Consider the following 23,938-nt stretch of genomic DNA (forward strand, 5'->3'; position numbering starts at 1 on the left):
ACTTGTGATGTGATCCTAGATATAAGGAACACTTCTTTATGGCCTACAGGTATCAAATAGACAAGTGAAACATTCGAGAAGTAAGGTATTGTGCAATGGAGGCCGTTAAAGACATCTGCTGTAACTGGTGTCACTGTGGTATTGAAGCCAGGTGCTCTCGCACAGGTTTAGAGGAGTGTAATGCTTTTCTCTTGAGCATTTTGGAAACCCCAAACCATCAGTGGAGCGTATCTTCTGTTACTGTGTTCTCATTATGTAAAATGCACTGCCATATGAGGACATAGTAACCCTCTTACAGTCTCTTTAAAAATTAATACTGAGCAACTCAAACAAACAACTTAGAAATGATCACAAAAACCAGCATTAGATCGCAAACTAGGTCAACACGTCCCCACAGACAGGCACAGACAAGACGATCCACGTGCATCTTGGTTGTCTCAAAGGTGAAACATATTTGTATGAAATGCTTTCTAGTCAAAACAGTAGTCTCAAATTAATCCCTGATGCATGTTTGAAGTACAGACTTCCTCTCTGATGAGCTCTGGGGGATGCCAGCTGTCCTGTAGCCTTTATATGGTTTATATTTTGTTAATTTTTTTAACCTGTTTTTAGTGCTTCTTGAGATCTACCAGTGTCTTTCTAATTCTTGTAGTGCTATGGGAATAGATGCTTGTTTTTCCTTCTACTAGGATGGAGTTTCAACAGCAATGGCTAATGAATTGGTATCAACAAAGAATACTTAGGAAAGATTGGAGAGGGGCTTGCTGCCCACAACTGAAGGCTCTGCATTACTTGAGGGAAATCAAGACTTTGAATTTTAGCCATGCTCACTTCTTGTCTGTATCCGTCTTGTCAGCCTGCCTTAATGAAAACTCAGTTTCTTTAGAGCTCATTTATTAAAGGTGTCACATCCAGAAAGATACCAAGTCCTGTGAATTAATCCTTTTAAAAAAATGTCCTAAACTTTGCCTGTGTGTTAGCAGGGAGTAGTGATCACCTCTGGGGTGAGGATGTTTTACACTTTCTGTGTTGGTGGCTTTTTCAGTAAAACAGTCTCCATTAGTGTAGTGCATGATTCATGAATGGGAGTCACGCAGCAGTGCATCTCAGCACTATCTACCCCAAGTTCACGTGCTTTCTGTGTGCTATAGCAATGTTGGCAGGCTGGAATGAAAAATAAGCATGAGGCTTGTAAAGCCCCAACTGCAGCTTTCCCAGTAATTTTAAGAAGCTGAAACGTCAGTACTAACATTCAGGCTGTGAAAAAGAGCAGGGAGAATGGAAGTCCTTGTTAGAAATGTAATGCTGTAAAGATACTTTTTTATCCAGAGATAAAAAGTTATTTATGAATTTTTCTGTTCAAACCCTTTGAACCATTCGTGCCCAGAAAACCTGTCACTTCTGGGGCAGGCAAGACCATCAAAAGCATTTTTTTTGGAGTATGTACTTGGAAGAGATGGTTGAAGTGTTAATTGTGAGTGTACGTCTGTATACATTTCCAGCTAAAATTTATTTTTCTTTAATTCATGAAACTGAATATCTCCATCAAATTTAGGAGAAATTCCTTTAAAATATTTTTTATGGATTTTTTTCAGTGCTTTTTATATAAAAACATGTTGTGCACTTTAAGGAGCAACTGAATTATTTCTATAGTTCATGCATTTTGAAAAGTCTTAGGTTATTCGCTTTTACTTTACTTTTTTCTTTGATGTCAGACTGCTGGGATCCTCATGGCACTTGCAGAGAAGGGGAGAGCCAGCAGAAATTAAATAATCATTTGTTTTGCTCTTATTAACTGAAAAGCAGTTGTCATACTGTAATCATTCAGGGTTTTTTCTGCTCTTTTGTATTTACATGTCTTTGAGACTTGTCTTCCAGCTTATACCAAACATGAATAACTAAGTACGTCTTTGTTTCAGTGACACATTAACGTGTTTGTTACCTTTTAAAATCTTTGCATCGCAAAGAAGCTTGTTAGTTTTGTTTGCAGTACAAAATAAGGGAAGATGTTAGAGACCCAGGTGTTAGTTCTGGGTCACTGTGTTTGAGATCTGAGTAACTTAAATCGTTATTTAATGTAAGGACTTTTCCTTATGTATTTAAGAAGTATATGGCACATCTGTAGGAAATATGTAATCTCTACAGTCCTTCCAGTTTGCGATGTAGTGTCCCAGGGAGTTAGTCTTACCAAGGAAACTTTGAGATTATAGAGCAAATACCTTGCCATCAGGAGGAATGAAAGTGCAAGTAGTCCGTGGTGGTGGGAAGCATGCAAAAAGGCCTGACCTCGATTACAACTTAAACAGCAAATGCTGAGTTAAGGGATTGTTCTCATAGAGCAGTACGGGTTAGCGGAGCCTCATGGGCTGAAGAGTCGGGATGGTTCTGTGTTTTACCTTGCACAGAAGAAAGGACACTTGGCTGTTCATTTTATATGCTGCTGGTCTGAAATGGTTATTTAAATGTTGATGTCTCTTTCCTAAATGGAATTATGTGTTTTTATTATTGTTATGTCACGCTGTTTTCAAAAGCTCCCCTCTACTGAGGGCCTGGAAAGAAGTGTGTCATGTCGGTGACATTTGTGGTCCTTGTTTTTAATCCAGTGAAAATGGAAAAGCCTCCTATTTTAAATCAGTGTCATTGCAATATCATCTATCAGATGTGAATGTTAAATTGAAATACTGTTCTCAATCACAGAACTGAGTTGCTGTCCTTTACTGAGGCAGGTCAGTTGTTTAGAAATGTGAATTCCTGTATTGTAACAGAATGGGATGACATTGCTTTAATTTTTTCTAGATTTATCCTCACAGATTGGCTTACAGAGTGAATTATCTGGAAGAATCACTGTAAAAAATGTTCAGCCACTCTTTTCACATAAATAGCATCATGTATCACCTCTTTTGAGGCTTCATCCTTAAAATCCCTGTTCTCCGTAGCTGTGATGGAAACCCTGGTGGAGGATTTCAGTGCATGTTAATGAGCTGCATGCTGGGAGGTTGTTGGTTTTTTTCCTGTAAATGCTTCAGTTGGGAGCAGCGCAGAGCAGGCGCTCTGCCCGCGCGTGGCTGTGGGGAGCCTGAGTGGCCGCCTGACCCAGCGTCCAGGAGCCCAGGCCACGTCGCCCCTTCCCAGCCCTGCTCCAGAAGGGCACCGTGTGCTGATCTTGGCTGCTGTGTGTGTAGGTTCAGTACTCTCTCTGGATCTGTTCCTCCCCTGGCAGGCTGCTTCCTTCCCAGCTCTCTTTGTAGAGGCTGTTGTTTTTTGTGGTAATTCTAGGTGTTTCTTGCTGATAGAAGTCCAAGGAATCTATGGCAGGGTCTCCCACCTTCTCTTCCTCTCCCATAGTACGTTGTGAATAGGAGTTGTAATCTAGCTTTGGTATTTCCCATCAGAAACTTGTATACTTTCCTTTAACAGTAAGTTGTACTAGACCGTTCTCATGTGTTGCTTTAAGAGTCAGAGTGATACAGATGTAGCACATAGCACTCCTGAAAAAATCTCTATTCCATCGCCTGGGTTTCATTGTCACTTGGACGGTCTTGTCAGTCAGCTGTTGCCCACAGTAAGCAGTGCACCCTAATTGGAAACCGCTGCTGGTTTAAAATATACGTGTCTGATGATGGAAAGAATTAGTGTTTCTCTTCAAAGGTCTGCAATGGACCTGAAAATATCTGTTGTAAATGCCGTAATATATTTTGAGTCGATATGGGGGAGACGTGTTAGTCTTTTGCAACATAAGGTAAATGTCTTCTGCTAAGCCCTCTCATCAACAACAGCAGATCGTTTCCTTCAAAACTACCTCTGAGAAGTTTTTTTTTTTTTTCTTTCAACAAATTATAATTAGACTTATGACCATTATTCTTTCTCTCAGTCCAATTCAGGCCTTACTCTTATGCAGTTTCTTAGAGAGAGAGGGAGTGTGTGTGTGTGTGTGTGTGTGTGTGTGTGTGTGTGTGTTACCACTGCAAAGGTTTATTTAAAATATGGAAAAACTTAAAAGTATGTCATCTTCAGTTGGTTACTATCAATTGAGCTCATCATTATCTAAAGCCAATATAGACTCCCCTTTTCTTCGGTGTATCCTAGCAACGAGCACTGCGGCGGCGGGAGGCCGGAGGCGCAGCCGAACGAGCGGGAGCCCTGGCCGCCGCCGGCTGCAGAACGGCCAGCTCCCCGTGTGGCGTGCGGGCTGGCGGGGGGAGGTCAAGCATCGTGCTGCAGGTCTCCTGGACGCTTGCGTTTAGACCTGTAGACAAGTTCCGATCATTTAAAGAAAAGCAAGTGTCATTGTCTAAAGGCAGAAAATTAAGAATAATTTTTACTTGAAATGAAGGCTCATGTCTGAAGCTATTAAATTTAAAATGTGCTTAAACACTGGCCTTCTTTGAAATTAGAAATATTGAGACATACTACATTTACATTATTGATAAGTTAATCTCTTCAGTGTTCAGATTGCTGTTGGCTTAGAAACTAACAGTGATGTATCCTTAACTCTGGTCTTTAATGGATAAGATTTCTTTATTGTATTGAAAATAGACTTTTAATTTCCTACAACGATTAGTAGCAATATGGTAAACTCTTCTTTAAACCAATTAAAAAAATGCAAGTCCACTTACTGAACCTTTGCATACCTATTCTGACATGTCAATTTTAAAATTACAAATTCTTTTCCCTATTTGTACATTCATTGTCCTTGAAAAGCCAAGACGTAAGAGAAGGGCTTAGAACAATCAATTTTCAAAACTTGACTTTGTTGTACTTCACTTCCCCCATGTTTTTTATTATTATTTGCTAAGCTTGTCTAGTAAAAAGACCTGCATCCTTTTGGATGGAATAGGGCCTTACAGTTTGCTGGAGAAAAAAATTTTCTGCATCTTGTCAAAAACTATCAACAGTAATGGAAAAGGGCCTGATTTTACTGTCAGGTTTTAGGCTGAACTAGCAAAACTAGTAATCAAAAGAAAAGAAAAAAGAAAAGCCCAAGCCTGTAGGGACCTACTGAGTTAATTGTGGAATTGGATTGCAATTTATTTCACTGTCCTAGCATTACAAACAATTGTATTAATTTTCTCCTGTATTTCTTCTAAACTAATTTTGAATAAAACCTAACAGTATATAGGAGCAGCTCATACCACTTTTTTCCCAGCATGGTTTTATGCAGAACTGTTCCAGTTGCTGTCAGCTGCTAAAAGATGCATTGCCTGCATCTGCATTGGTATTTTGGCTCAGAACAGCAGCGTAGCTCTGCAGCGAGTCTCTTCCCCTCTCCTGTAGTCACCTGCACGTACTGCTGGTTCGGCTGGCAAAGTGTGCTCACGCACACGGAGCACGTACCTGTAGGGGGAACTCAGCCAGGAGCTCCACTCCAGGGACACAGCCAGTGCACTCCGTTCCCTGTTGGAGATGTGAAGGTCCAGATCAATGGGTGGTTCTCAGAACAGTTTCTAACAGCCTGTATGTGGCAAAGTTCGGCTTAGGGGACCAAACTAAATCTAGTCTGACATAAAATCTGCAAATCAAATGTAATGTAGATCTAGAAATATCAGCTTCAAACTGCTTCAACCTGGTGATCCATGCATTGCATTACTTGCTGAGATGTGTTGGTCATAGTGCCTAGTAAATTGTGTTTTGCCCAGCAGAATTCCTTTTCTTAATAAATGAGTGAGCTTCCAAGTTAAAATGTTGTGTCATGTAGTGTATAGGCATACTGCTAGTTTTTAAACACTTTTTTTTAATATATATTTGCCTTTTTTCATGCACTGTGGCCAAGCAAGTCATTCCTGAGTCCACACTCCACCTTCTGCCATGCTTGCCTACTGGTGTCTTCATCTTAGCTGTGTCTAAGTATAGGTGGAGAATGGAACTGAATTAGATTCTCAGATTTCTACGCGTGTGCTCAGAAGCAGAGATTTTTCTCAGTGACTATCTGGCAGCTCAGAGGAAGCTGGCAAATGTGAGGTCAGTGAGTGAAGGAAGATATTTGGAAATCCACCCTTAAATGTAGGTGGCCCAAACGCTGCGGCTTTCCTCCAGCTTTGTTCTCCCTCTGTTTCTGTTTACAAGTTTTTCCCCCGGACTTCCTGCCCAAGAATTTTTCCTTTCAGCCTGCTTAATAGGTTGGTGACAGCTGGCAGAAGGCACAGTTGGGCAATGATGCTCTTACTGAGAAATATGAAAATATTTTCCTGGATTCCATATAAAGATGCAGATGCTTCTTATATCTGACACTGAAAATTAACTTTCATTGTTTCCTGACCCAGTCTAATGCCAAATGAGCTGTTGTAACTCGTAGGAGTGTGAAGCAGTTTTGCTGACACCTTCAGGCTTTTCAGCCCTTGAAACCTAACAAATTCCAACTAGAGTAATTTTTGCTTTGGGTGTTTTTTGTTCGTTTTGGGGGAGGGGAAGGTGGATAAACAGGAGATAGTACTCACACTGTCTCTGTTCTTTTTAAGACTTACCCTTGAAACGTCTGTTTTTCGTAACAAGTTGTGTTGCTTCTGGAAAATAATTAAACATCCTGAAGAGTAGCTTGTGTGTATTAGGGAGGACATGCATATGGGGGTAAAATTCTGCCTCTTCTCTGAGCCATTACCAATCTCTCTAGCTGATTGCTGGTAAGAACTCTACAATTTGTCTTAAAGCTATGAAGGCTACTTGAAATCTAGGAAAACCAGGAAACCTTGGGGAAATTGAGATGCTATTCAGTAACCACTAGTTGCTGAGCACTGCTGAAATGTGAATCACTGTGAGAAGTTTGTCTTGCTTCATGTTTAGCATGGTAGTGCACATATCCTGCTGAAGCCCTGGTTAAAAATTCACATTGGTCGTAAAAACAGCTTCTTCCCTTTGCAAATTTTAAGCTCCTGCTGCCTTAAAGAAAGGAGTTTAAGACATTTTTCTGAAATAGTGTTATCAGCTGAGAACGCGTGCTGCATTTACATAAGTCATAAAGTTGAATCCGTAAAAAATATCACCAACATTGTGATGCAGGTGGTTTTCCCCCAGTTGTTACTTGTTAGCTCCAGTGGACAGTCTGGAATTAGAGCAGACCAGAGATATTTAAATAGCATGTTCTAATAGCGTCTTCCATGCGCAATGGCTAGCCTAACGTGTGGATGTTTTGGGGATGTTTTACATGTACAAGTGTATTGATTCATTTTGCCATATGTGTTCTGGTACTGCTGTAGTTGCTGCTTCTGGTCTGGTGTCCATGATTGCTCTTTTGTCTCCCTGGAAAAAAGAGAAAGCATTACCAAATGAATTTAGGAAGAAGCTGAAAGTAGCATGTTCCCACATAGAATCTTAAAAGACAGCTGGGATGATCTGGCAGCAGGTTGCTGGTAGGGATGCTGTAGAGCCAGGGACATAGGTTTGGGGAGTTTTTTGGTTTTGTAGGAATCACTTAGGAAGTTAAAGAGTTTGTTTGGAGTAGATGGCTATAAATGATTCTATTTTAATAGTGATTTTCTTTTATAGTCTGGAAGGATGTTTTATAGACCAATTCAAAGGAAAGGATTGTTTTTTTGTGCCAGTTTTCCTTTTTTTTTTTTTTTTTTTTTTTTTTTTTTTTTTTTTTTTTTTGCTGATTCTTCATTTGGCAACTAGGGCATGGTCTCTAGTGTTCTTCAGTGGTTCAGGCAGTTTCAGAGTTGCACAGTGGTTTTTGCTTTTGTTCAGAGCTGAAAATCAGTGCCTGTGTGCACGGTGGGTTAAGCCCTGATTTGCCTCAAGCTTTAGACATAAAATGGAAAGGGGAATGAAGGAATTAATTTCAGTGAAAATGCTCCTTTCCTCTCTCCCAGCATTTAAAAACAAACTCATAATTTTTAAATAACATTTTAAATAGAAGTCAGAAGCAGCCATTCCTTAAAATAATATGGAAATAAATCAAAACAGTGTCTCTTCTAGATATTCTTCCAGGAAAGAAACATTTACGCCCTATATCAAAAACCAGTGCTTGATAGGGCCTCAGGGATTTGCAGTAGCACAACTATTCCCTAGTCGTGTGAGGTCTACGCTGAGCCAGGGAATACCTAGCACTGGCAGAGGTGGGAAGAGGCAGCAGCTGTCCTTGCTCCCTTGGTAAATTCAGTCCTGATACCGCGGTTCCAGGATGGACACTACTGTTTTGGCAGTGCTGTTCTGCATACCAAAATAATGGAGAAAAAAAAAACACGTGGCAAACGAAACAAGTTCAAACAACCCCTTCTCCCAAGCTCTCTGGATTTTTACTAGTGTCTCTTCAAGGGTCTTCTGCTAGCACGCCTGTAAACATTAACTAAGCTCTCTCCTGTATCTTTTGAAGTGCAGTGGCTTTCTTATTACGTTGTTTTTGTCTAGGAAAATTGTATTAGATTTTGTTCTGTGATAAACTGTTCATTAACATGATAAAATATCATGCTCTGTCCCCACAGTATAAAGTTGTAGTCCTGAAGCAGATCCCTTTCATAGATGAACTAGACAGAAAAGTGTGCCCTATTCCTTTTACAGTGGAACTTTTTGAGTACAATCTCCTTTTTATTCTGAGAAAATAATCATTTTGTAACATATTTATAGTTGGTATTTTAACATTACTGTTGTTAGTATCTACTGCCAGAAAAAGAAACCTTTATCCATTGAAACTGAAATGGCCTTGGTCACTGCAAATCTCTGAGGAATGTCCAGTCATTTTAAACGTTTTGATTTAAATATGATTGAAAGTGGGGAAGTGGAAAAATATCCATTCAAAAAGGCAGCTCCTGTGGAGTTTGAATCCACTGTTAACGGTTCTATTTTACTTGGGTTATCGGAGCTTTGGTCTCTAATCAGGACTGGCTGTAAGCTGCTGTATAAGGAGCACAGTTTAAAATGATGATATTTGTCCAAAAGTTAAAAATTTCAGTTTAAAATTTTAAAACAGATGGAGTTCAATAGGGGAGCACAAGAGGAGACTGAAATGCATTATAAATATCAGTTTATAGATATACTGCACTGGTTAGTTTGGGTTTTTTGTTTTTTTTTTTTTTTTGAAAGAGGTCTATTATTTGCTTTGCCTGGATATTATTCTTTCTTTTAGCTAATGGATTAACTTGATGAGAGAGATAAAACCAGCATAAAAATCTACTTACTGAAATTAATGAGGAAATCTCCCCAAATTCCTGTATGCTTTTGGAAAATGGGCTTCAGGCTTCTAAATAATTTTTGAAAGTCATTAGGATCTTCCCTTCTGTCTACTAGACCTGTGAAGTTGCACAGAAGTAATGAAAAGCTCCTCCTCCTGCGCATGTTTCTATTTTCTAGTGCAACCAAGCATTGACAGGAACAGTAAAGTAAGCACAAATTAGACTTTTTTTTTTGTGGAAGGAGAAAAGCATATCTAACCCGGGGTAAAGACATCAATCCTTGTCATACACCCTACTGAATTTTCAGCAACTTTGTAAAGAACTGCGCTTTACAATATTTCATATTTATAAAGAAACTGGGTTAAGATGAGACTTGATTACCATTATATATACATGGCATTCAGGCAATGATAGCCTGTCTTCATTATGCTGAAAATGATTAGAGATGTTTCCAACCAGTATAAGCTAACCAGCTTTCAAATTAGATATATTCTTTAGTACCTGAGCAATCTTGGACTGTCTATTACGTAATACTAATTCTATTTTCCCTTTAAACAGAATCATAAAGAAGGAACATGCCTTTTGCCCACTGTTTTGTGCAACAATATACTGTATTTTTTTAAATTCTGTTTTACCTAGGAGCCTTTGTTTAGCGATTTAGTCACAGCTGATCATACAAGACATCTGTGTGTCAGGTTTTGAAATTAATTTTAAGAAAAAGATTTAGCGCAAGGAAGACTCCCAGTATATTCTCCTGTTAATCAACAGGCAAAAAATATTTCAGCTGTACAAACAATTGTACGTGGATCCAGCTACTTGCTGCCAGTTTCACAGGCATTAGTAGGGATTACCATGCAGAAACTCTCACAAGTTTATGCAGAGGCAGTCTCTATAATTCCTGGAAACCAACAAGTTTTTACTGTGCAGTGAAGGTATATTAAGAACAGTCTGTGTGTCTTGCTTGGGGAAGTTTGTTGCTATCACTGACAGCATTATGAAATAAATGAAGTGTTACTAATCTGATTCTCCATAGGATTTCTCCTTTGCGCAAATAGAAGTAAACTGCTTCTGTGCTGATTCTGTACTGGCTTTTCTTTGATGCTAATCGATATATCAGATGCAAAATTGTGAAGAAGCATATTTTATTATGAAGTACTTTATTATGTCTGAAACTTCAAAGTGGCTTGAATGTAAAAATTCACATAGATTGTGTGTGAATCCTCCAGAAATTGGAGGTTTTGAAAACTGTCATGAATATCAGTTTTTCATAATCTTCAGTTCTCGTGATAAAACACTTCTCAGCATCATAGCTCAAGAGATTTTCTGTTCCCTGCATTTTTACTTTTAATTTGGAAATTATTACTAGTTCAGTAAATGAGACTACTTAAGTAATTTTGTATCCTTGCTCCAGCAAGATATAATCTACAGTAACAAAAACAGGGCTCACTGTCCTGTCTTCTGAACCACAGACAAAAACCATGAGTCCCCTACTTTTTGTAAAAAGGTCCACACAGTGTAGAACCAAAAGTCCATCTCACCTTCTGTTCTCTCTAGATAGTGGCCAACAGATGTTATATAGGTGGATCATAACTACACTCGTTTTTTGCATCTGATACTTTTCATTTTATACACCCCATTCTCCTCTTGTATTGAAGCAATGGTGAACAGTTGTTCCTATTCACCTTCATTGTGCCCCTTTCATTTTGTAAGGCTCTTCTTGTGTTTCCTGCTCCCAATCTTCTCTTTTCCATCTTGAAGGATCCTAGTAAACTTGAGTAGTTACTTTCATTTGTAGTTAAAAGCAGAAACCTGTTGTACCAATGAAAGCAGAATCACACTAAACAGACTTCAGTGCTAGCTTGTTTTGAACCCGGACATGGATACACTAATAAAGTACAACTGCATAAGCATTCTAGTACCCAGGTGACTAGTAAAAGTAGTATTGCTGTTGCAGCACATTGGAACTGTTCCATTCTTTTGATTGTCCTTTTTGCATTTTTCTGAACCTTTTTCAATTTCTACTATATTCATTTTGGAGATGAAGAAAGAAATAGAGAGAAAATGCTTACAGCATTTAATATACCACGGTGCACTCTCTTCTTGTCATAGTAACATCTGCTTTGTTCTTTAATTCCTTACAGAGTTTGCTTTTTTGACTACCATGAAGCACAAAACTGACTTTTGCATGGGGTTATAATAACCAGTACCAACACAGAATCATAGAATAATGTAGGTTTCACTTAGGTATCATGGGGATGACCTCCAGGAGTCATCTAATCCAAGTCCCTAGTCAAGCTGGAAAAGATTGCTCAGGACGTTTTTCAACTGTGTTTTGACTGTCTCTGAGGACAGAGATTCCACACCTCTTTTTTGGTTTAGGTTTGACCACCTTCATGGTGGGAGGGAACAAACAAAAATGTGCATTTAGTCTAAATTTTCCACATTCCAACTGGTCTTTTGCCTTTTATCCAACCCCTGTGCACCTCTGAGAAGTCTGGGTCCATCTTCCCTATGGCCTCCCACTACGTAGTTGTAGACAGCAGATCTTCCCTTAGCCTTTGCTCTTCAGGCTGGACAAACCCAGCTGCAGCTGGCCTCACACCTGGTTGGTGTGAGGGCGTGCCACTGCCTCATGCTCCACTTGCTGACCAGCAGGACCCCAGCTCCTTTTCTGCAAAGCCAAAAAACATGTTGCTGTTGAGAGATAATGGTTGTCTTGAGCTCTGAATTTTTGTTCTTTTTAAAGGGAGATGGTTGGTACTGAAATGTAGTTAGCAGTTTATACTTCTAGAGAAGCTATGCTCTTAGGTTGCAATTCAGTGAAATTTTGAAGTATATATTTGTCCCTCTGTCTTCAGTGGGACTGACCTTTGTGCTGAAGTTCAAATGTGTCTGTTTAAAAAAAAAAAAAAAAAAAAAATCCAAGTTGAAGCAGTTGCTTAAGACTTATTATTTTTAGCTTTAGAATAGTCTGCTCCACTGTCTGTCATCTGTACATCCATTGATGGTGCTGTCCTGTTGTTAGGAAGCCAAAGCTAAAGTACTTTGACTTTAATCTGCAGTGACTTTCTGATTTTCCCTTTGTTGGTGGTTTTGGAACCCAGCTGAGCTTTATTATAATTATTGACTTCAAAACAGTTATTTTTGATCTGCTTAAATGTAAACCTCATTTCTAATTTTATTTTAACTTATTTTTAATAAAGCTCTTCTGCTAATGGTATCTGGCTTTTAAAAAATGAGAGGAAAAACTAACGACAGATGTTTTTCAGGACCCCCAAATGAGAAATATTTTGTTAAGAAGATGGTTTAAACTAAATGTGCTATTAATAAAGTAAACAAAAGAATGAACATGCAACAGATTTTATCCAAAAGTTCCCACAGAGACTTTCATTGAGCTCCAGGCTCCCCCCCCCCCCCCCAAAGGAATATCTTTCTGTTTTTAATGTTTTTTGGATGGCAAGGAGTAGAAATCTATTTTCACAGTTAAAATCACTGGCTTAGGACAGGAACAGAGATGTTTGATTTGGAAACAAGGAACAGAGCATAAGACCAAAAAAAAAAGATTTTTCTACACCTAGATCTTGGCAGAAAAATTTGCAAAAAAAAAAAAAAGGATTGAAGCGTATTGCTCAGGAAATACAGTATGATGCCTGTATGAGCGTTAATATAGCTAACAGCTGGAAGGATCAGCTTGAGACTAGGTTACCGATCGGATTGGAGGGAACTCTTGAGTCATCAGCTTTTTTGGTGCTTTTTTAATTAAAAAATATCACTCTTGAAACTATCCTGACTGCAATTTTCTTTTAAGTGTCTTTCCTCAACTTGAAAAGAAAAAAAAATTCTAATTCCAGTTTGATGAATGCTCTTCACTGCAATTTGTTAGTTGGTGAGACAGACAGTGGAGTGGGTAGGTCTCCAGACTGTTAGAGCCTTTGCCTCCTCTTTCTTGTTGTTAGGCATGTCATTTTATCCTTCCTCATCTGTTTTCTCCAACTTTAAGTGAGGATAATGTTACTGTTTCCCTTGCAAAGCACTTCTAGAGCAGAGCATGAAAAGAAATAATTGTTGGCTAAAACCACATTGCAGACTGTGGGTATGCAAAAGTCAGTCTTTTTTACTACCTGCTGTTTTGCTTCCAACATATGTGCCACAACTATAAGGAAAGCACAATGTGATCCTCAATTATTTCTATCCCTATTTTCCCATCAAACAACAGATAAGCCTCCTCTTCCTTCACACACACACACACACACACACTCTCGCATGCTGCAGATTTTGACAATACCACACTCGGCTTCATCTCAACCAGCACCAGAGCTGGCAAGTGAACTGTACAGGCAAAAACCATCTGCTTTCAACTCCTCAGGTCATTGCCTCTTTTCAGGCACTGTACCACTTCTCGGCTCACAATGGTATCGTTTAAGTTGCCACTTCTGTCTGTTTGTTTTCTCTTTTGTCATGGTTTTTCCAGTTTTTAAGGACTTCTTTACAGTAGTTTGTGCTTTATAGAAAGAACACGTCATATAGAGGCAGAGTGCGCTCCCCTCTTTTTTTTTTTTTCTTCCTCCCCCCCACTTGCCACTGCTTTTTGTCCTATTCAAGGCATTCTTAACTGCAGCCCCTTTGTGTAAGTACTTGGTGCTATAGATTTTCCATCACCAAAGCTTTATAGCAAAGAATGCGGTATCAAGGGAAAGATGGTTTTTCCTGTTATGGATGAAAGAAAATTGCTTTGTTTTCAGCATTCCCAAAAGGCCAAGCCAACTCACTGTCAAAACAAAAATCTTTCTTCTTAGTGTTTCTGTTCTCCTCTCATTGTGGACTAATCGGATACTGTGGAGGGGCCATTTATTTGAAATTTAGGGTTGCTAAGCAAATAAAAAGCTTCAACTAGCCATGGAAAAACTCCTTGCATCAATTAACTCTCTAGAACCAAACAGTTATGTGCGATGAGCTTTTACTTTATTCTAGAGATGGATATCTTGTTATTCCATTGGATGTATTTGCTATGGAAAACTTGGAAAAATACCAAAACTCAAATACCAGATGAGCTGACAATCTTTTCTTGTTCTTGGCTGACCGGTGCCATTGCCATAAAAAGACACAAACAGGCAAGCTTTCGAGCTTTCTCAGAGGAATAGACAACCACAGGAGGCAGGGAGCTTTCTCTAGTGCCAGAAGTGATTCGTCCATTGTTAACTGGGACACGGTGAGCTGCTGGGAAGAGCTGGGTACTTAGGTGAAATTGTTTTGTTGCATCTCTTCAGGATAAATAATGCAGTTTCAAAGCTACTCGTGCGATCCTCTTGTGAGAACAGTGATTTGGTAAATTTTGCAGAAAGGAAGAATGAAGGAAGTCGATACCTTTGTAAAATAATTGTGTAATAAGCTAGGCAAAGGGAGGGGAGGAGTGTTCTGCAGGTTTTGCTTTAGTATATCACTCACGTGCAGAAAATAAAAGCTACCTCTAGTGTTTTGGAGGAAGAGTTGTAGACCATCTGCAGAACATTCCTCCATCAGGTGTCAAAGAGAAAGCTGGGCTAGAAGCCATCAGTCTGTAAGAAGAGGCAAAAGAGAGGGATGGCTCCCAGGACTGTCTTCAGCTGTCCAGCTCACCAGCCTGAAGTTTTTTTTCTTGTCCTGTTTCTGTCTATAGGCCAGTTCTTTGAAGGTTTATCTGTACAGAAGAGAGGGTATTGACTGGCATCAGGATAAGAATAGGTCTGAGAAACTAATCTCTAGGTTGAGCTGCTTCGATGCTAAATCGAACAGTGACTGCCTTGCTGCTTGGTAAGCCTGCTTTTTTGGAAGCAGTTCTCTTCAGCAAGAGCACAAAATACTGGCAGGAGCTCTCCACAGTTTTAAGCTGTTGCTACAAGCTGTCACCTGGGTTAACTGGCAAAAGAGTGTTTCAACCTGTGTATGACTTTGGCATAATCCAGTCTCTAACCGTAGTTTCCTGGATGTAAAAATGTTGCCAGGTATTGTAATGATAAGCTGAAGGGTTGGGAGATCACCAGGTTTCCAGGCACCAGATGTCTGCCTGCGTTTGCTGGGGAATTTTAGGTTGGCTTTTTGTCAATCTACAATAATTTCTTTTTCCCCCTACAAGAAGTTGCATGAGAAACTGAATTTTTGGAAATATATGCTGAGAGCTCATTAACATGCAATCTTCTGCCTTCTGGTTTTCCTTATTTAAACTCCTTTCAGAATTAGGGTTTGTTTGTTTTGCTTTTGAGAAGTTTCTGTATATTTTTGGCAGACTGCAGCACACCCAACCCCCCTATGATCTCCATATGATCTTTTTTACTTATAGAAGAAAAGCAAAAGGCATTGGCAGGTGGCTCAGAACTTCTGAACCAATAACTTGTGGTGTTATGCTTGGAAACAAAAAGAAGAGCAACTAAAAATAATAGCTCCAATATAAGAAGCTATGTTAATAGTTTCGGATAACTACTCATAAAGTATAACATTTGGAAAGCATCACTCTGTGCTTTCCAAACGGAGTAATTTGACAAGAATGACTTTTCTGCCCTGTGTGGTTCATCTCAGTGTAAGCTAGTAAGTCGTTGGGTTTTTGGACTCTGAAGCCAAACTCCCACCTCCTGTTGTTTCCTTTTGTATACATGGTGGCATCTCTCGTTGGGGCAGAAGGTTTAGACCAGGTGCTCAGAGAGAAACCAGTTAGACCCTAATCCACTTCATGTATCACACTACCTGTAATGTCACCGTCTCCAACAGCAGTATCCTTATTTTCCCGTTACTCTTACCCATTGCAGCCATTTTGCATTTTCAGTAGGGCAAGCTTCAGCTGCCCTTTTTGAAAGCATATTTTGAATCTTTGTAAACATACACATTAAGGAAACTTACTTCAGTTAAAGTAATTATCTGAAACCGCAGCACAAAAAGTCCAACCAAGTCTAGTCTCATTAAATTAATCATGACATTACAGGGTCTCATCCTTTTGACTTAATTTTTATTAATAGCTTAGAAGATGGAAAACAAACATGTCGGTGGCTTCACAAGTTCAGATTAAATAGCTCAAAAACAGGAATGTTTCTAAATCTTCTAGCTAACAAGAAGCCAAAAGCAATTAAGGTGGGAGTACAATGGCTAAAAAATAGTGAATTTGGAGAGAAATATTTGCATCTTTCATTGTAAAAAAAAAAAAAAAAAAAAAAAAAAAAAAAAAAAAAAAAGAATTGCCAAATACCTATCACTTAATTTATTTGTGACCTATCTTTTGTGTCATGTTTCCCTCTAGATCCATGTGCAATTAAGTTGTTGCATTTTAAATTTTTTTAAATTTTATTGCTTTTGCTATTTTAATCTATTGCAATAGATAACAGTAAATTTAAGAGTTATCAGAAACTTGTAATTCATTTTAAATTTTCTGCAGACTTATTTTCAGAAGAAAAATGCATTCAATAATTCTGAAGACTTCATTTTAAAGATTCTATTTAAAACCATTCTCCATTGTTAACTATGTTTGGCCCTTTTTTTGTTTTGTTTTATTTTGTTTCAAGGTAGTTGTACTCAAGTAAGGATGGGGAAAACTCTTTTCTCCCTCTTGTATGGTCTTGTCTGAGAATCAAGATCTTTAGTCAATGGTTGGTCCTGTTCCCAGTATTTGGTGTAGCTGTGATATGAAGGGCTAGGACTTTATCCCTGTGATATCTCTATGATCAAAAGCAACTTTAATTTCTGTGGCAGGAATGAATATAGTCAAACGCAAGAATAATACATGTAGTTTTAGGGCTGGATGATTTTAATAAGTTTCCTACAATTTCTAGTTTAAAAATACCATCTTACAAACAGCAAAATTCCTTTGGGCTTTTAAGCTAGTTTGCAAAGCTCATTTAATATAGAGATTAATGATGTCTTTTATTTGGTTTCAGTTTATTAGTTTGTAAATCTGAAGGCTCTGAACTTTATGAAAGAAAGTCCTTTAATTTTCTGTATGCCTATTCAGATATGCAGTTGCCATGGCACAGACTTGTAGTGAAACTTTTCATTCTCTGACATAAACCAGTATGATGTTTTCAACATCATGTATATGATACTATTAGAAAAAATTACTAATACTTACTGAATTTAGCTGATTGGATGCTCTGAAGGTCTAGAGCACAGAAAGACTTTGATCGGAAGTCCTAAACTTTCTGCAGGGACCCACTTCCAGGCCTACAAACAGATTTTTGTAATTAAATTTGTTAAGGGTTCACGACTCCGTCTAAGTTGCAACCCATTGTTTGGGAACAGCTGCTTAAATTTCTAGCTCTTATTTTTAATGCCTTCTTTTCAATTGTTTTGTACAATTCACACTTATTGTGAATGGAGAATTGTATAACTTTTGTCATCAAGTATCTGAGTGGATCAGGAATTGCTAAAAAAAAAAAAAAAAAAAAAAAAAATCGTTTAAGTTCCTTATGAACCCAAATAGAGGTACGTTGGAGGTAGTGATGTGGCTATATTGCAGGATAGGTAGAACTGTCTACTATCTCTGTGTTGATGGCATTTGCCATTGTATGTATGTCATGTGGACAATTTGCCTTATGGGATTCTACTGTTAATGATAAAGACGGGGGAGTTAAGTGATAATAGAAATGGCACATGAACACCGTAATTTTTTATGAAAACAACTCTTCGCCAGGCAGGTTTGACCACCTTTGAATGAGAAAATTTTTATCTAAGCTTGTTTATCAAGTTTTGCTATTGAAACTGTTCATACATGGCCAGCCTTCTGAAATTGAAACTCTCTGATGTAAATCTTTCTTCATTAACTGACTTCTGTAGGTTTTTATATTGAATCAATACATTTAGTATATTTCTGTGCATTCATGATGGACTTTGAGGAAAATGTAAAATTGTAAACATAAAATATTGGTGGTCTTGGCCTCCAGATATGACTTCTGTTAAGCTTTTTATTATTTGATGGCAGCTATTTTGAGCTACATGTATTGTGACATTTATTAAGGTTATTATACCTAAGTAGGTATACCAAATCTGATAAGATATGTAAAACTTAATTTTTCACCTGAATTTGTTTTAGCCTGAATGGCATTCTGGACAGAAGTAAACTAAATAATGGAGTCAAATATTTTCTATTTTTACCTGAGTCATAGAATTTTCTGTATTGCATTGTTTATAGGATACTTTGAAAATTTAAAATTAACAAAGAAGGAAACTTTTCCTATCTGTCAGAAATGTTGGTTTTCCTCTCCCTTAAGACTCTGTTTTCTGTTTTTTTGAATGTAGCCCCATCCCAATGCTACCAAAGGTATGGATAAAATTTAATTTATGCTCTCTCTGCTGGCCTTACACCTGCGCAACATAGATCTATCCCACACCACAAAATACCCATACTTGCAACTGTTTTGTGTAAATTGATTTTTTCAGACTTCGGAGAAAGTTTTATCTGCAAGATACAGATCTGGGCAGTGAGCAGTGGCATTGCTGAAGTAGCCTCTCAATACGAGTGAGAGCTTTTAGAAAGGGACCAGAAGTGACTATTTGTGAGAACTTAGAAATGGCATATCCAGTTATAACAGATGTGCAATCTGTTGATATCAGTAGAATATAGGAGAGCTGTACATGTGCCATCAATAGTTCCATACACTTTGACCAAAAAATTGTTTTGTGTTGTGCCTATATTTCCTGAAAAATCATCTTCTTAGTACAGTGCAGAAAAAAACTGAAATGATAAAGTTATTCAAAAATAATTGAAAGAATCCCAGTTTGTATCAAAATGAAGTGCAGGAACTTATGCTTGGGAACATTTTCTTGATAGAGAGCATTTAAGAACCATTATGTATTCTTTTGTTTGTTTGTTTTTAAGCTGGACCTGTGATCTGCAGAATGCTAACATACCCTCCAACTCGAAGAGCCTTAATTGTGGGTTGTGGTCTGCAGATGTTTCAACAACTGTCAGGGATTAACACCGTCATGTATGTATTTATTGCTTTCTTCTCTTTTTAAAATAAAAAGCAGACAGTTAGACCAATAGCAATTGTTTATGGCCATGTAGACAAAATCTGAAATGAGAACAATGGAGTGAGCTAGCTGGAATGCCTGGTTTTAAATCTGCATTTTGACATATTAGGCCTCTCAGAAAGTTGCTAGTACAAGGAGAGACATTTGTGTAGAGATGACAGTGCAGACTGTAGTGATGTGTAGATGTGATAGTATATGTTAGCGTTTACAGTCAAAAGTATATATGTAAGTCTAGATCAGAAAGTATTCTTATGGATTGGATTTGTGTGAAAATAGGTCAAAATACAGTAAAGGCTAGACTGTTGACCATGTAAACAAGATGGAAAATTACTGTGAAGTGCTTAAGGAGGTAACGTGCCAAGGAAAGAAGCATTTTCCATTATTGTATGGTTCCATTACCTGTAGAAAGACTCAGTAAATGTAGAGATGAAGACAATTTATTGGCTTTTTCTGGTGAGTTGTCTGCTCACAAGATACATTGCTCTTGGTAAATGTGCAGTACACAAGATCTAGTTTAAGATGAAGTTACTTGATCCAGCCTACAAGAGTAACTGTAATAAATACAATTTCCGTATTGTTTTAAGAGCAAGTGTAGATATTACAGTAATGTCTCATGGAGGATTTTACATCTAAATGAGAAAGCTTGTGGGAAAGTAGTTAAAAGGAACAGCCAAAAGGTAAAGCTTTCAGTGGTATCAAGAGATACCATATTTGAAGTCTTATGTATCAACAATCTGTCATAAGGGGGAAAAAAACAAACTCATTATTGTTAAACTGCAGAGAAGGGAAAACTGTAACAGGTAAAGGGAGATGCTTTACAAAGTGGAGAGTGTCCACAAATGAGGAAAACAGAAGAATGCATAACTGGTAAGTTACATGTGAAAAACAGAAGACGGGCAGGAAAAGAGCTTTGAATTCTTCAGGCATGTTAGAAGCAAGAGACCTAACAGCGTCTCTAGGTCCAATAATGATCCAGACATAACGAGAAAACCAACAAAAGACAAATATTTAGCAGCAAAGTTTATAAAGGCTTTTGTAGCATCTGTGTTAACAGTGGAGGGAGTATGGAAGTTCCCATGCTGGAGTTTAGTAAAGATGTGTCAGAGGTCTGTTTCAAATTGAAATGCCAAGGGGAAAAAGATCTTTGAACAAACTGATAAAATGAATAATAACAGATTGCATAGACTAATCAGCTTATACCCAACAGGTTATAATTCAAATACTGGGTATAATTCAAATATGAAATCACCAAATTTGGAACTTTATCATGTAACCTGTTGTTTAGATTGTCTTGGTATCAAAGGAGTAGCATAATTTTCATGGGGGAGGGCGAGTGTTGCATTGAGCTATGGCCCAGAAAGTTTGAATACTGTTCTAATCAAAATTAGTTGAAATTGTCATGGAATAAAAGGAGAAGTATGGTTACAAATAGGAAAAATGAACATGCAGATGGGGAACATAAAATTATTATAAAGAGCCAGCATGTCTGTTATAGAGACATCATAGCTTCAAATCCATGGGAGATGTTTGAGTTGATGGGCATGCTAGAACCATATGAACTAATCATCCTAGCTCATGACGGGTGTTGCCAAAGTGTCTTGAAGAAATTGGACAGTCACAAAAGTAAGAGAAAAGTCCTCTCATGGATTAATAAATTGTTAAGATATGACACAAAGGGTAAGAAAAAATGATCCATCTTCACAATGGAAGAAAGCCAACAATAAAATCCTACTGGCATCTAAGCAGAGCTCTTTGCTGTCCAGTTAATAAATAATTTGTGAAGGGGGCTAAACAGGAAAGAAATAGCTTGTGCTTATATAAAATTTAGGAGAGTAAAACCCCCAAAGTTGTGATAATGAAGAGTTGTGGGATTGTAATGCAAAATGAAAAACTAATAAACTGGCAAGAACACTAAATATACAATAATGCATGTGGGAAGGAACTGGACTCTTAACTAACATGCATGGAGGTCTAAATTAAGTGTTACCACTCAGGAAGGAGATCTCAGAGTTGCAGCTAGTTCTATACAAATGCAGTGATGACATCAGTGACCAATCTGGAATAGTGCAAGCAATGTAGAACTCCTGTCTTTAAAAAGTGTAAACCAGCTTGTATATGAGGAGAGATGTGCCTAAAGATGTACAAATTGGTGAGGACTCTTCAGCTTGGAAAAGGAGCGAGTACAGGAGAAATGGAAGAGGCATGTAAAACTACTAATGCCATGGAAGAGATGGGGAGGGTGTGATTATTCATTATTTCTCATAACACAATTCTGTTGACCCCTATTTCTTAGCACGCATTAGGTTTAAAATAAACAGAAGGAAACATTTCTTCATACAGTGCATAATTACATTGTGGAAATCATTGCCACAGGATGTTATAGATGCCAAAAGCACAAATAAGTTTAGAAATTAATTAGAGAAACTCATGAAATAAAAATTATTATAGTATTATTAAACATGCTGTGAATACAGTCTCTGGCCTAGGACAGCCGTTCTCACATTTTGGCTCTTCTTTAGGAAGTCTTACTGTGACAGATCAAAAAATGGACAGTTCACAAGGTTTATGACAGATGCTTTCAAATCTCAAAACCCTTACTGTGCAGGATGCTTTACAAATAGCTTGGAATTGACCTAACTCTGTATGTGTAGGAGGACAGAATACAACTGTAAAATATAGTTGAATCTTAGCCTTAAAATACAAAAATGCCTTTAATAAACACATGAAGGCACTGTTGTTAAAGGACTAACTTGTAAACCATTTGCAACATCCAGTATTTTAATAATCCACTATAACTGAATTTGTAGTTACCAGGTTTTGCAAGATAAACATTCTCCTGTGAAAGGAAGTTTTTGAAATACAAGGAAGCAGCTGTCTGTTGATGGTTTGCTTACATATAAATTCACAAAATCACAGAATGGTTGAGGTTGGAAGGGACCTCTGGAGATCATCTAGTCCAACCCCCCTGCTCAAGCAGGGTCACCTAGAGCACCTTGCCCAGGACCATGTCCAGACGGCTTTTGAATATCTCCAGGGAAGGAGACTCCACAACCTCTCTAGGCAACCTGTGCCAGTGCTCTGTCACCCTCACAGTAAAGAAGTTTTTCCTCGTGTTCAGAGGGAACTGCCTGTGTTTCAGTTTGTGCCCATTGCCTCTCGTCCTGTCACTGGGCACCACTGAGCAGAGTCTGGCCTCGTCCTCTTGACACCCTCCCTTCAGATACTTATACGTGTTGATAAGATTCTCCTGCCCCCCTCAGCCTTCTCTTCTCCAGGCTGAAGAGTCCCAGCTCTCTCAGCCTTTCCTCATAGGAGCGATGCTCCAGTCCCTTCATCATCTTAGTAGCCCTTCGCTGGACTCACTCCAGTAGCTCCATGTCTCTCTGAGAAAGAAAATACCTGTAGGATTATTTAACACTTACCCTTTTTTTCTGTATGCTGCACCAACTAACTGCTCTGTTTAAGAAAACAAATTTTTTTATCGAAAAGTCAGCATGTTAAAGGCAGAATTATACAGAGGAATTTTGTCTAAAATTAATCACTCAGTGTCTCCAGGAGTAGAAGAAATTCTAAAAAGCAGAAGAAAAAAAAAAGAAACTAAAAGAAATCCATGGAGACAACAGCAAAAATCTGGAGCTTCAAATGCTCAAGAGTTCACGGTCTGAATATTTTCAAGTTAAAACTTGAGTATCAGTAGCGACCCCAGTCACAGCTGGAATAAGCAAAGTCCATGTATAATAGAATTTTTCGTGAGAATGGGGAAAGGAGAATAAAAGACGAGCTCTTGCAAGAGTTCTTGAGGACTTTGCTTTGTCCATTCAGTTGATCTAGTTTGATGCACAGAAATAGTTTCATGTTATATTTGAATCAGCTGAATATGGACGTGACATCCAGAAGCTCTGGGCTTGAGTAGGAAGCCACTGGAGTTGAGAACTGCGTGCAGAACAACTTCTGCTTCAAGGAGGTGGATCTGAAAAAGAAAGAAAATATAAAAATAGGCTAGGGAGACTGTGACTCCTGCAAATAGATTCTGGCATGCTAAATTTAATAAAAAGATAAAGCTCAGTGACCTATTGTTTTGTTTCCTTTTTTGTCCTGAGAATAAGGAATACAATGCTGTAAGATACAGGGCTTGAAGTAGAAAAAATATTTCCTTTTTACCATGGCTTTTTCCAGGTTAACTGACTTAGGAAAGATAATTGCATGCAATTTTAGACAAGCATCTCTTACAGTAGTGCAAGCAAGTTGGAAAGGGTTCAGGTTTTTGATTTCTTACTATTTGGGGATTTTCTCATCTTGAAAACAGAAGTTCACTGTTTCAAGCCTAGAGTCACAAATCCATCTGACAGGATACCAGACAAAGACCACGTGAGGGAGGCTGTATGCCAGGACAGCAGTCACTGCAAATTAGGTAGTTAATAACAACATACCCAAGAATTTTGCTGAATCACAGGTGTGCAGATACTTTCAAGCCTACAGTGGCACATAGTTAAAAATTGGGGGAGGAGGACCATTTTTAAGGTTAATTTTCAAGATAAGTTTCCCCATCAGTTACTTTAAAAACTCTTATGTAAAAATCCTTTTTTTTTCTTTGTATGTTGAAGGATTTGACTATTTCAGATTGTTCAATGAAAAATGCAGTGTAGATCAGTGTTTTAGCTACATGCTTAAGTCCCAGCAGGACTGTGACTTCTGAGAACATTCCTGGTACTGTGCAGCTTCAGTGCAGTCAAAACAAATCACGCGGAAGAAAGCTCCTGGAAAAATCCTGAATTAACTTCAATACTAGGCAGTAATTTAGCCATTACAGGAGGCAACTCAGTGTTATTTTGTCGTACATGTGT

The 23,938-nt window shown here is 38.2% G+C and overlaps 1 protein-coding gene across 2 annotated transcripts in view; it reads left to right on the plus strand.

Annotated features, from left to right (window-relative positions):
* The window catches only part of SLC2A13 (solute carrier family 2 member 13), a 168,267-nt gene that overhangs the window by 55,693 nt on the left and 88,636 nt on the right, over positions 1 to 23,938 (plus strand). For both annotated transcript variants that reach the window (XM_064505975.1, XM_064505980.1), the window contains exon 4: positions 18,940 to 19,048. In XM_064505975.1, coding sequence (XP_064362045.1) covers positions 18,940 to 19,048 — 109 coding nt within the window. The remainder of the gene's footprint in view (positions 1 to 18,939; positions 19,049 to 23,938) is intronic.

The sequence above is a fragment of the Dromaius novaehollandiae genome, chromosome 1 (assembly GCF_036370855.1).
Source record: "Dromaius novaehollandiae isolate bDroNov1 chromosome 1, bDroNov1.hap1, whole genome shotgun sequence".
In the NCBI taxonomy this organism is placed as follows: Eukaryota; Metazoa; Chordata; class Aves; order Casuariiformes; family Dromaiidae; genus Dromaius; species Dromaius novaehollandiae.